This window comes from Arachis hypogaea, chromosome 2, assembly GCF_003086295.3.
Source record: "Arachis hypogaea cultivar Tifrunner chromosome 2, arahy.Tifrunner.gnm2.J5K5, whole genome shotgun sequence".
Lineage (NCBI taxonomy): Eukaryota > Viridiplantae > Streptophyta > Magnoliopsida > Fabales > Fabaceae > Arachis > Arachis hypogaea.
The window spans coordinates 9,641,765-9,655,671 of record NC_092037.1 but is presented as its reverse complement, the minus strand read 5'-3'; the positions used below and the strand labels follow the sequence as shown (position 1 = coordinate 9,655,671).

Genomic DNA, 13,907 nt, shown 5'->3' with positions numbered 1-13,907 from the left:
GTGGCAGAATACGCAGGGGACCAAGAGGAAAAACCGACTACAGGGAACTCTATGTAGACGGATCCTCCAACAAAACGGGAAGCGGCGCAGGCATAATACTAGTAGATGAAAGAGGAACCCAGATAGAGGTTTCCTTAAAATTTGAATTTCCGGCTTCAAATAATCAGGCAGAATATGAAGCCTTGATAGCTGGACTAAAATTGGCAGAAGAAGTCGGTGCTATAAAAGTGATGATATACAGCGACTCACAAGTGGTGACCTCCCAAATAAGTGGAGAATATCAGGCAAAGGACCCTAATATGAAGAGGTATTTGGAAAAAACTTTGGAACACCTTGGGCGCTTTGCAGAAACTGAGGTCAAACATATAACTCGGGATCTAAACAGCAGAGCGGATGCCCTATCCAAGTTAGCAAGTACCAAACCAGGAGGAAACAACAGAAGCCTGATTCAAGAAACCCTCCAAGAGCCCTCGGTAGCAAAAACAGAAGATAAGCAAGAAGTACTTGAGGTAGTCGGTTTAAACCTCGGATGGATGAATCCCTTAGTCGAATACTTGAAATTCGACATCCTCCCTAAGGACGAGAAAGAAGCTAAAAAGATCCGAAGGGAAGCACAGCATTACACCTTGGTGAGAAATGTCCTCTACAGAAGAGGGATATCAACACCATTGTTAAAATGCGTACCGACCTCAAGAACCACCGAGGTATTGGAGGAAGTACATAGCGGGATCTGCGAAAATCATCTCAGAGCAAGATCACTAGCCAGAAAAGTAATCCGAGCTGGATTCTACTGGCCGACCTTGCAAAAAGATGCCACAGAATTTGTGAAAAAGTGTCAACCGTGCCAGATGCATGCAAATTTCCACGTGGCTCCCCCAGAAGAGCTCATTAATATCACTTCTCCATGGCCTTTTGCAAAATGGGGAATGGATTTGTTAGGTTCTTTTCCCCAAGCGCCAGGACAAATCAAATACTTGATCGTGGGAATAGATTACTTCACAAAGTGGATAGAAGCAGAACCATTAGCCACTATCACCGCTCAAAGAAGTCGCAGGTTCCTCTACAAAAATATCATCACAAGATATGGGATACCTTATTCCATTACTACGGATAATGGAACCCAATTCACCGACGCTACCTTCAGAAGCTTAGTAGCCAGTATGAAAATCAAACATCAGTTCACCTCGGTAGAACACCCACAAGCCAATGGGCAAGCCGAGGCAGCCAACAAAGTCATACTAGCAGGACTAAAGAAAAGACTACAGGAAGCAAAGGGAGCTTGGGCTGAAGAGCTCCCTCAGGTGTTATGGGCTTATAGGACAACCCCCCAATCCGCCACAGGAGAAACACCTTTCCGATTAGTCTATGGTGTAGAAGCCATGATTCCAATAGAAATCAATGAGCAAAGCCCAAGGGTAATTCTCCATGACGAGGTCGGAAACGTACGGGGACACAAAGAGGAGCTCGACTTGCTCCCCGAAGTCCGAGAAGATGCCCAGATAAGAGAAGCGGCATTGAAACAAAGGATGACTACCAGGTACAACAAGAAAGTCATTCGAAGAGTATTTGCCCCAGATGACTTGGTCCTAATCAGAAATGACATTGGAGTCAACAAGTCAGGAGAAGGAAAGCTCGCCGCAAATTGGAAGGGACCATACAAAATCAAGGAAGTATTAGGGAAAGGTTATTATAAAGTAACCGACCTGAACGGAACTGAGCTACCAAGATCGTGGCATGCTTGTAATATGAAAAGGTACTACAGTTAAAAGCGAACTCTACTCCCTGATGTACTCTTTTCCCAACCTCATGATTTTTTCCCAAAAGGGTTTTTTCTAGAGAAGGGTTTTTAACGAGGCATCATAGTAGAGGCTAAGGGAAATAGGCTATCAAGACCCTTAGTAGCAAGAAGGTACCTCCCCAATTAATAAAGATCTTTTTTATAATATCTCTTATAATATCCTTCTTTATTTTTTCTAAGTCTTTCTACGAAACGCGCCGACTTAAGCTCGACAAAGCGTGAAAATCCCATGAACCGACCTAGATGGTCGTCAGGATAAAACGACGAGGTACAAGTCGGTGTAAAGAGGTTGTATGAGTTGATCGTAAAAAACTCGGGAACAATCCGACTCCTAAGTCGAAATGAGAACCCGAGTAAAACAAACTCGGAAATACTCCGAGTAGATTAAAAACGCATCACAAAAATAACCTAAGTCATAAAAACTCACTAAAGCAAAGTTGAGTATAAAGGATAACAAAAAGAGATTGGAAAACCTAGGTTTAAAGGCTGCATAAAAGCCCTTAAACTAAAAGGCTCGAAAAAACAAGACAAGCCAATAAAAAGGTTTTCAGAGAAAGATCAAGAGGGTTTTGAAATATCAAAATTAGAAAAGGATACACGCATAAGGTAACTTAAACCCTTATCCAAAAAAGGGCATTTACTTTGATAATCTAAACCCTTATTCAAAGGGCACTTACTGAAATATTTTGTTTACGGCCTTAAAAGGCCAAAAGAAATTGTTCAAACTGCACAACCAAGAACAAAATAAATAAAGAGTTCAAAAATGGGGGGGGACCACAAGCCGGACCCCCAAATAGCCAAAGGTCATTAGATCATTTTTTCGCAGCAGAAGTAGACAAACCACCACCAGAATCAGGAGGAGCACCGCCGGGACCAGGAAGAGAAGCACCCACAGGAGAAGAAGAGGAAGTCGGAGGAATAACCGAAGTACTCGGAGCATCTTTGGAGCGAGGAGGAGACTCGATGATCCTCTGCCCCCGAGTCTTCAACTCTGATTCAGAAACAATTACGGGGACAGGAGGATCTACAATGGCACCGTCGATGACAACTTTGTCAGGATGTAAAGGAGAAAGATCCAAGTCAGGAGCAATGACTCTGACCTGCTCCAGGAAAATCCTCCAAGACTCCTCGGCGCCATCGGCAATAGAGTCCTCTAACTCCTCATATGCTTTCCGAGAATTCAACAGGTCAGTTTTTACAGACACAAGATCCTTGAATAGGCTTTGATAGCTGGCCTGTGCCGTTTTTCTCAATTCCATCTCCATGTTGCATTGGGCCTGCAAAGCCTTCCCTTTTTCCCGAAGGGTATCTCTCTCCTCCTTTAGCTTGGCAATTTCCTTCCTCAACTCTCCCTCATGCTCTTGATATACACGGAGCCTCCCTTCCAGCTCCTCGACCCTCGAGGTCGCCCCTAAAGAGCTGAGAGGAGCCCTATCAAAAATATCTAAAAGCTTACCGCAAACCCCCGCCGCCTTAAGGCTCTCCTCGACCATAGTAGTAAGGTGGCCCCGAACAGACATATCATCCATGCCTATACGGGCATAAGGATAGATATTCTTTCGGACGAATGCAAGAGCGTCCGCCTTAACCTCCCCAGAAGAGCCAGATTCTAAGAGCTTGCGCTTCTTAGGATCAGGAGAAGGTCGGACGACGGGTGGCGGCTGAGAGGGAGCTGAAGAAGAAATCACCATAGGATTGGAAAGAGTTCCAACATTACGAGGAGGAGGAGGAGGAGAGATAACCCTGGCACCACCAGACCGAGCGCGAGACTTAGCTTTAGCCTCCTGGACCCTCTGAAAAGATTCTTGAGCGTTTGTCTTTGCCATTTCTGAAAAAGAAAACAATAAGCTAAAGAATCAAACAAGTCGGAATATCGGGTTAACAAGTCGGAAAATCAGCATACTAGAAAAAACTACCTAGCTGTGATTGGACAAAGGTCGGAAACCCTTGGAGAAATTTTTTAGTATCCAAATAGGGGGCCCTCCCCCACACTTCTCGGAGGAACCCCACGACGGCAGCCTCTACCTCATCCAGGTCATCCAAACCATATTTCTCACAAGGGGAGGCCTCCAGCCAGTATAAAGGAAAGCGAGGAAAAGAATTATCATCCAGGAAAAAGGGATGATGACCCTCTACCGCTTGCACTTTGAAAAAGAAAATTTTAAAGTCATGAAAAGATTCATCAAAAAGGGTAAAAATCCTCCGACCTTGTATGGCTCGGAAGGAAACCCATTGTTGTTTATTATTCAGCCCACTAAAAGGTTTGGTCATATGAAAAAGATGGAAAAAGATTTTCAAAGTAGTCGGGAAATCCAGAGCATGGCTAATAAATTGGTAAATTTTCAAGAAACCCCAGGAGTTGGGATGAAGCTGGGTAGGGGCAACACGACAGTGCTGCAAAACAGACATCTCAAAATCTGAAAAGGGCAGAAAGACGCCCAGACGGGTGATCATACACTCATACATGAAGAAGAAATGGGGGGCCGTTTCGTCGGCTCTCCCATGACAAACCCGGTCCTCTAAACCGGGAACAAGTAACTCGTATTTAGGCTCATCTTCATCCGAAGTACAGAGCCGATGGTGGGTGCGAAGGTGAGTAATAAACTCCGCATCAACCAACGGCTCCTCCCCTAGAACAGTAACATCGACCCAATCTACGGAGGCCATTTTCTTTTTCTAAGAAAAATGAGGAAACCTACAAAAGGAAAAAGAAAAGGCAAAATCAAAAACAAAGGTCTCTAGAGAGGAGAAAAAGAAACCGAGCAAGAGTCTACAAACCTATTTCTCTACAAAGTAAAGTCGTACGGAAAGTGCGAAGAAGGAGAAAGAAACTAACCTCTTTTGGAAATGAAGGTAGGAAGAAGCAAAAGTCTCCGGAGCACGAGAATGTAGTACGAGTGAATACAGCACAAACAAAGAAAGAAGAAGTTTGAAAGATTGCAGAAACGGAAAAAGGAAAGAGAGGGAAAGTACTTATAAACATGCTAAGGGGCATAATGGTAAAAACGGAGCAGTCATTAATGAGAATGCACCGTTACCAAAGCCATCAATCCCAAAGTGCATCCCTAACGGACACGACGCTTGAATAGACGTAACTGTCAAAAACAAAAGGTCGCGAAAATCACGTCGGTTTAAAAATCCCGTGTTTTCTCCAAGAAAGTCGGCTACGAACCCGAGTTAAATACTTGAACCCAAGCCCTAAAGAGATCTTGGGCTCAAGTAGGGGCACTGTTCATACCCTGGCCCAATGATAAAGACCCAGGTCCAAATAGAAAGGCCCAATCCGAAGAACTAAGCCCAGCTAAGCGCCGACCTTCATATAAGAAGTCGGTGTCGACCACGACTTACTTCGAAGAAGTCGGACATGAGGTTAGCTGGCGGATAAACACTCATTTGAATGAGTAACCGCCCCTAAAATCTCTCTAACCGCTTCATCAAGCCATATCTTAACCTCCCTAAGATAGAGGGGCAGTTAACACCCAAAAGATACGGCACTACTCCAACGGTGGTTATTGGCTCACCACTATAAATACACTGACACCCCTCAGGTATCTCTAAATCCAATACTATATAGACCTGCTCACACTCTTGCTAACTTAGGCATCGGAGTGTCTTTGCAGGTACCACCCCCCATTCACTCACGAGCACAAGTCGGGCGGAGTCTCCCGAGTTGCACACTCACACGGAAACCTCCTCCTTCACACATACGGGCCAGCCAGCGCTATCCATTCAGACAATCTCCGGTTACCCACCGTAACAATAGGTATGTCTAAGATTTTTTAGAAATTGTTTTGGTAATTAAATTTACTACCATATTAAATATATACAAAAGATCAATTACTAAATGAGTTACTTATACATTTAAATAAAAAATATATTAAAAATGAATTAAATAACAAATCTATTTATACACAAATTCATGATAACTAATTTTTCATATATACATAATATTTTTGTTAAATTTATAAAAGACTAAAATATTCAACAAATTTTTTTTTTAAAATCTGATTTTAAATTTATTCTCATCTTTTCAACCGCTACAAGTAAAAATCAATTCCATGATTTATGCTATTTCAAAGATATGCCCAATCTTAGACTTACCCTCTCAATAAATGTTATGTATACAAAGAAAATGACAGAGAAATGAAAATCGAGTAGAGCAACACAAAACATGTCTCACATCCCATAAAATTTACATTTGCACTGCTGTTTCTTGTTTACGCAATTCGGAGAGAAAAGTATGATAATTTGCATGAATCACAGGATTTCAACGAAACCTACACAACTCATGTCTTTTGGAGAGTCGACCATGTGCAACATCAATGAGCATACGACCCATCTTTATGCCACACACCAAAAAACGTAAACAATTTACAATGAGAAATTCTTAGATGATCAGAACAAAATAATTAAAAGTTTTGTACCGAAGTTTATTACCACATCAATATGAGCATATGACCCATCCTTATCACCTTATGCCACACTAAAAATCCAAAAGATAAAAAGAAAAAAGAGAAATTCTTAGATGGTTCTGTAAGAACAAAATAATTGAAAGTTTTATACATTTCAGTGTCAAATCCTTTGGCATTATTGGTCATTCATGCCTCTTACTTTAACTATATTTTTAATGTAAAATCTTAGATGTTTGGAAAATTGAAAATAAATGGTCAAAACTACTTTTTCTCTACTCAAATTGGGATTGTAGTCTTATAGAATCTACCAGTTCACACTCAACAAAACTCATAAAGAACTCAATTAGGATTAAAATCAGCATATATACTCTACAAGGGCCTAATTAAAATGACAAGCTGAATCATTGATTCACCATTATCCAAGTTAAAAAAATGTTCATATTCAATTCAAAAGTTGTTCTTTATAAGTTGTATAAAACTATAAACAGACATCAATTATCCAACTCAAATAAAAGCATATACAAAACTTGACCTTCTAGAGATCCCAATATATTTTGTATACTGAAGCATCAAACTGTCAGCAATTCCTGAAAGAGAGGAGAAGTTATTAGTCAGATGAATGAGATTATTGTATGAACACAAGCTTAACATTGATCCATCAACTTATTAACATTGTCCACTTGCATGTCCAAGGCACCCAAGTGAGTCAACATATTCAAATGAAGCAACTTGTATAAAACTTTAAAATGCTAATACACTATATTGATCTATTTAATACCACAAAATTTATTTAAAGAAAAAAAAAGGTAAATCACACAAGTAATTAGTCCTATACAAAGACTTATATAAGTCGTTTGTGCAGTAGTCTCGTTAATTTGATCATCTGTGCATGCTATAATTGAGCATATGAGTAAAAAGAAAATATATGACACCTTCTCTTTTTGTTTGAAGATGGTATCAACCTTTTTCATATACTCATCTGTCAACTTCTGCAAAAAGATAACACAATTTCTGTGAGAAAAGAACTAAAATTATCTCTATTTTATTTTATTTTTTTGTACTTTTCAATAATAAAACTTGTCTTACAAATTCGGTATTTACCATGTACCTGTAAAATAAATAAATAAATATAGGAGGAAAATAACCATGCTAATGGAAAACCAACATGGATATTTGAGCGGACATGTGACGTGCACAAAAATATAACAGATATTGCTAAGGTATGAAAAAATAAAATTCATAAAAATGGTCATGTATCTGCAATATCCAAAAGATCAATTCAACTCTTTCATACCTATAGAGTATTCCCACTACATTGGACAGGTATAACTCTATAAAGAATGCAAATGCACATATCTAGCATAATCTAACCCCTCGTTTCTCTTGTTTCCTTGAAGGCAGAGGATGTATTCTTTTGGTGACATCGTTTCTTGAACCTTGAGGTTTGCATATGTGATTGTTTTCCATTTAACACTATTAATATGCTCCCAAGAGAGTAAAAAGAGAGATGGCAGGGAAGTTTAACTAGACTAAAAGTTTATAATAATCTATGCTTATGGTATCAAGTTGTTACCTGCAAATCACTTGACAAATCCTTCACGTTATCTTCAGAAAGCTTTTTCTCCTATAATAAAATTTCAAGAAAATGATGAAAAATTATTGAAATCTGACAATCAAGCAGCAAAGTAAGAGTGAAAAGCAACGGAGAAATTGCTTAAAGAGAATCAAGAAAGGAGAATAATCCAAGAATTCAAACCTTCTCAAGTTTTTCATAAGCTTTCAATGCATCTCTTCTTATATTCCTCAAAGCTACCTGGGGGAAAAGAAAATTAAAAAAAAGGGAGAGGGAGGGGGGAACCAATAGAAAGGAAATTTAAAAAAGCTGCCATTAGCCAAAACATTGATCTTAGAAGCATGCAACACAAAAATTATATGATTTGCATGGCAAGTCAGCAAGTGATGGTACATCAAAATAAGATAAATGTTGCGTGACCGACTTCCCATTTTTTCCACTAAGAGTGTTAGCCTTAGCATTCCCCATGTACCCCTCAATTTGGCAACAAACAAGAGGAAATTCATTATCTCAAGTTAAAATTTGTGCAGATGTACCTTCCCTTCTTCAGCTTGTTTAGCCACTACCTTTGATAGTTCCTAGAAAGAAAAGCAAGAAAATATAGCTTAAATTTCTGAGATCACATAAAGTTCAAATGTTCAATTTGACCTTCATAAGATTCCCTAGAACATATGCATAAAGAAACACAATATAACATCGGTACTCAGTAAACAATATAAATTGAAAACTAAAACAATTCTATTGGAATTATGGTGGGATATTTAGTAAACATTTCCCTCAAGAACTCACTTTTCTCATGGGTCATGGGCTCGTGGCTACAGAAGTGGTAATGCTTTGTCATTTTGTTAATAATTAAATAAACATTGAAGAACCAACTAGAAATATTATATTGAATCCATGTATACAATGATTCCCATAAGGAATGGGGAATGATAAGGAATCTCATTAAGGAAAGAACTGGAAATGGAAAATACCTTCCTCCTTTCAGATGTCAATTGTGGGAGAGTCAACCTTATCACTTCACCATCATTATTTGGAGTCATACCAACATCAGAGCTAACTATGGCTTTCTCAATAGCCTTCAAGCTGAAAGACAATACAAAGAACCAAGAGTTCATTAAGAAATACTCTACACACAACATATACATGTGATTGAAGAATGCCTAAAATGAGATTGTATGCACTAATAAGCACTTCTCGCTCAAAACTAATATAATAAAGTCCACAGAGAGTACTTGAAGTAATAAAGACACAGACCATAACAAAAAGACCTTTACCGTTACAAAAACATGGATAAGATCAAATTAATGTTTTTGATCTAATTCAACAATAATCAATCATTCTCCTTTATCATGGATAAGTGCACAACATACCTTGATTTGTCATATGGCTGTACCAGAAGAGAACTGGCATCAGGGGTGCTAATTTGAGCAATGCTCTTCAAGCTAACTGGACTTCCATAGTATTCCACCTAGAAACATGTTATAAAATTGCTCATCTACAGAAAGAAACTATTGATGAATACATTGACATCTAATTCATCGTATAAATAATGCATTATGGTATAAGCAATGTGGTGGGTTGGATAAAAAGTACAAGTTGCCAATTTGGTGTGGCAGTTTCCTCAATGTAGGTTCCGTAGAATTGTTAGCAATACTAAATAACAATGTGACAAGCAGATGAAGTACAAATGAAATTGAGAAATGAAAAGTCTTGTTCATAATTAATAAAATGCTGCAATGCAAGGACTATGCAACAAAGAGAAAGTGACCATTACTGACAAATTAGAATGTCGAGAAGTTCTGTAAACCTACATGCGTCTTTGTAACAAAGATGCAAAACATACACATAGAATGTTCTCACTGCGTTTTTCACCATCCAAAAATTTTGTGAAGTTTGTATCAAAATAACATAGATTGTTATTAGCAAAGGACTATGATAATTCAAATAGTTGCCGAGATATATAATGATGAAAATTACAGAGATAGAATAGAAGTCATGGAGTTCCACATACAGACATTTCCTAAACCTCCCTCTGAAATTTCTTAAATGAAACAAATCATATGATGTGAATTGTTTTGGATTACAAAAATTAAAATTGTTTTCAACACTGCATAAGTGATATATAACTGAAAAATCAAACAGTACCCAACTAGACAAAATTGGTTAAAAATAAAAAAAAAAAAATCGCTAAGCTGCTAAGCATCTCTCTATAATTTAATAGCACAATGAGTCAAAAAAAAGAAAAAGAAAATAGAGTAACTGCATTGCATGCATACCTCAATTTTATCAAGCATTGCTGGGTTTGCTCTCCCTGTCCTTATGGAATTGAAATTTGCCCGAACACTTTCAATACTTCTTTCCATCCTGATTTTCTACGGACCCACATGGATAAAAGAAGCAGAATAAAAAAAATAATATATATCATAAAAAAATCAACAAAAATTCACACAACCACCCACATTATATGTTTCTCTTCAAAAGCTTCAAAAAAACCAATCTTCATTGAGAGAGAGAGAGAGAGAGAGAGAGAGAGAGACTTACGACATCTTTCTCAATGGCAGCTTTTTCAGCTTCAATTTCTTCAATAGTTGCAGCCCTCACGATTCCCATTCTGGAGACATTCAACAACCCCATAATCCAATTTGGAGCCACATAACCATTTCAAAACAAATATAAACAAATAAAGAACTGGAAAGTAAGGGTCTTCACTCTTCAGGACTAGGTTTTTCTACTTACCTCCTGTTCAACAAGGCCCCTTTGGAAAGTAAGGGTCTTGCAGAGACTCTAAAGGCATTGGAAAGCTTGAGAGTGACATAGCTTGAAGAAGAGGCCCATGAGCGTTTCACGCAGCTGGAATTGGAGCCTCCACGAAAGAACTCTGCAGAAAGAAAGAAAAAAGATCCTTTTGTTTTTGGGTGTGAAGGAAGTGATGAAGATGTGAAAGGAGAAGAGAAGAGAAGAGAGGTACCTGGAAGGGAAAGGAGGGGTTTGGGAGGGTTTTGTGGGAAAATAGAGGAGCGGACAGAGGGTAGTGTGGGAGTCGGAGAGATTGACGTTGCCATGCCCAAATAAGCTGACCCTATGAGTGAGTAGTGACTCTGCTGAGCGCGAAGCTTAAGCCTTGTGGTGTTGTCTCTGTGGATAAGAATTTTCACGGGATTGTTTGGCTTGGCTAGGAATTTGGTTTGTAATTAAATTCCAAGAAAAAATTGCAAACGGCCACGAAAATAGGGATGGCAAAACTCCTATAAGCAGATTCTTGTGGGAATGTTCCGAATGGAGATTCGATAGTGAAATTTTTTTTTTTGCAGAGATGGAAACAGGGGATATAATTTTTCCGACGTAGGTGTGGGATCCAAGTGGGGATCCTGTCCATTTTCGATAATCTCCAAAATTCGTAAATTTATTGAATTGTCTTTAATAGTTGAATTATTCTAATCCTCATATTCCATCCAGCCTCTCTGCAGCCACCCCTCGTCACTCTCTCTTCTTGCCGCATTGTTACACCTCACCGTGCCATCATTCTTAATGCGTCGTGCTCTCTATTTGCGATGTTCCTTTTCGTAACTCTACCATCGTGTCCATTTTCCTCTCAATTCACGCGTCTTCCACCTCATCCATTGCTTTGTCCTTTGACTCGCCATTGCGTCTCTCACTGCGTCATTTCAAAAGAAGTCATCATCTTATCGTTTAGACTTTTTGTATAAAATCTTGCTGTTTTTGTATAGGATGGATACTTACAACTCTATTCATATGGAAATTAATAATTAGTTAGAACTATCAGATAGATTGGGAATGGAGCTCTATGAAAAATGGGGATGGGAGCAATATTCCCCACGACCAGGAACGTGGACGGAGATAGAGAGCAAATCTGGGGGCGAGATGGAGAGCAGGGAGGCATCCCCCGCCCCCGCCCTGCTCCGTTGACATCCCTACACGAAAATTACTTCGAAACGGGATCCTTAAGAGAAAAAACTTTTTCGATTTTTTATCTTTATTTCTGTTAGGTTGATTAATTTTTTTGTTAATATTTTTTTGTATTAATAGAATAAACCTACATGATATATTAAACTGTTAATTTATCTATTCAGAATCAATTAGGATTGATAGATTTTTTTTGTTGAGAGTTTCGTTGTTTTTTAGAAATAATTGTCATAAGTATTTAGGTTTTTAAATTATTTTTTAAATCAACAATGCTAGGGAACCAACTCTATATAAGCCAAGAATCAGCCAACTGGTAAACCAAAGACACCGATGACTTTAACCGGATGTTGCTACTGATAGGCACACGGATGTTTCTTTTTCTTGTAAATTAGATGGTTTTGGATATGATTTTTATGTTTCATGTGTTACGCATTAATAAAACATAATTAATTATATGAAACCAACTAATGAATGATCAAAGCATCTGTTCCGTGATTCTCTCCTAACACTAGTGTATCTTCCCTCATGTTTTGAACGTGGTCAACAATAATTTAACAAACAAATTAAATTATAAATTAATAAAACTAATTATAATTAATTATGTTGTTCCATTCTTGGCTGATTATTAGTTGGTTCCATATATTTTTCCTTTTTAAATATATTAATTAAATTTATTGTGTAAAACTGAAAAATATTAATAATTTTTAAATTATAATTTTATAAAAATTAAATTTTAGTAACTAACAAATCACATGAGTATGTTTTGAAGAGATTATTGAAAGAGGAACTAATTAGTCTCACAAAATTAAATATTAAAAATTCAAAAAGAGTATTTTTTTTTTTATTAAGGACCTTGTAATCCTTCGAAACAATTATTAGAAATCGAGGTGGATATTCACCCTTAAATTTTTTTTAAGAGAATATATATAGAGTTAATTCTCAAAGTGGTTCCTGAATTTACAATTACAATCAAACTTCAATGTCATCCTTAAACTTAAAATTGTCTCAAATTTGTCCCTAAATTTAACAACAGTCGTTTCTAGAATATTTTTCAATGACAGAATGTTTAAAACCCCTCAAAATACCCTAAACAAAGTCATTTCTGTTCTCTTTGAAAACCAAAAAGACAACGGCGATGTTTTACCAGTCTAGCGTGGCTTCTATCTAACTGCATCATTATTTCGTCACCGAAAAGTAGGGACAACGGTTATTAAATTTAGAGATAAATTTAGAGTAATTTTAAATTCAGGAACGACATTAAAACTCAACTGCAAGTTCAAGGACCACTTTAAATATTAACTCAATATAAATTTAAATACTTACAAATAATAAGATTAATTATAAAGAGCAAAACAAATATTACAACCAAATGGATGTACTAATTAAAATTTACTTATCTAAATAGATAAACATAGTTTACAGTATAGCTCAACCCATACTATACATTTACACCGAATTTGATTGAACCTCAGAGGATAACCCTAATAGGACCTATATCACCCTTGTCTTTTTTGTCTCGTCTTCTAATTATTTAGCTACAATATAATTGTTTTGTTTAAAACAACAAGTAACAATATTCAACAATTCAGTTCAATAACCGAAACACTTTTTATAGTTGAAATTAAAAGTTTAAATTTAAATTTAAAATAAGAAAAACCAATTCAACAATCAGCAAAACCTCAGTATATTTATAAACTCAAATTCAACCATCTCTAAACACGTATAAAAACACAGTCTCTATACTCATCATATACATAATCTAACCAGGTTTTCATAGAAAAAAGAAAAAAATAATTAAATAAAAAATAAAAATTTTTTCACTCTAAAAACAAAATCTGTTAGAATAATATTTCATTCAGTATATAGTTTACATACATGTGGATATAATCTATTAAAAGAAAAATAGTTAGATATAAACAATCAGACATAAACATCCATCTCCACTTTTATCAAATAGAAGAAAAGGTTAAACTAGTTTTCTTTTTCAAATATGCATCCTTAATAAGCAACATATGCTTTAATATAACTTAATTTCTCAATCATTTTTCGATATGTTAAAATGGATAGCTTGATAATTTTTTCAATTTCCAACAAAATATTTTAGCCTAATATAGAGATTTCAATTAACTCAATATAGATATTTTAATTAACGAAATAAAGTATAATCTAATCGAATTTCAACATGCATCAGCATTAA

General features: G+C 36.8%; 1 protein-coding gene across 3 annotated transcripts; it reads right to left on the bottom strand.

Moving 5' to 3' along the window:
* Positions 1-5,953: 5,953 nt before the first annotated feature.
* On the bottom strand, positions 5,954-11,177 carry LOC112736775 (ribosome-recycling factor, chloroplastic). 3 transcript variants are annotated; one of them, XR_003168829.3, is made up of 13 exons: positions 10,755-11,177; positions 10,523-10,664; positions 10,328-10,397; positions 10,063-10,158; positions 9,157-9,254; positions 8,758-8,869; positions 8,320-8,361; positions 7,967-8,023; positions 7,784-7,834; positions 7,143-7,199; positions 6,743-6,797; positions 6,236-6,281; positions 5,954-6,137 (listed from the first exon to the last, which is right to left on the bottom strand). XR_003168829.3 is itself a non-coding variant. In XM_025786384.3 (12 exons), exons 1-11 carry the CDS (start codon positions 10,846-10,848, stop codon positions 6,780-6,782), a joined length of 837 nt encoding a protein of 278 aa, XP_025642169.1. In that variant the 5' UTR covers positions 10,849-11,177; the 3' UTR covers positions 5,954-6,281; positions 6,743-6,779. The 3 variants fall into 3 exon arrangements, 2 of the variants coding, with proteins under 2 accessions (XP_025642169.1, XP_025642156.1); XM_025786384.3 differs by having other exon boundaries at positions 5,954-6,281; XM_025786371.3 differs by lacking the exons at positions 5,954-6,137; positions 6,236-6,281 and having other exon boundaries at positions 6,594-6,797.
* Positions 11,178-13,907: the final 2,730 nt, after the last annotated feature.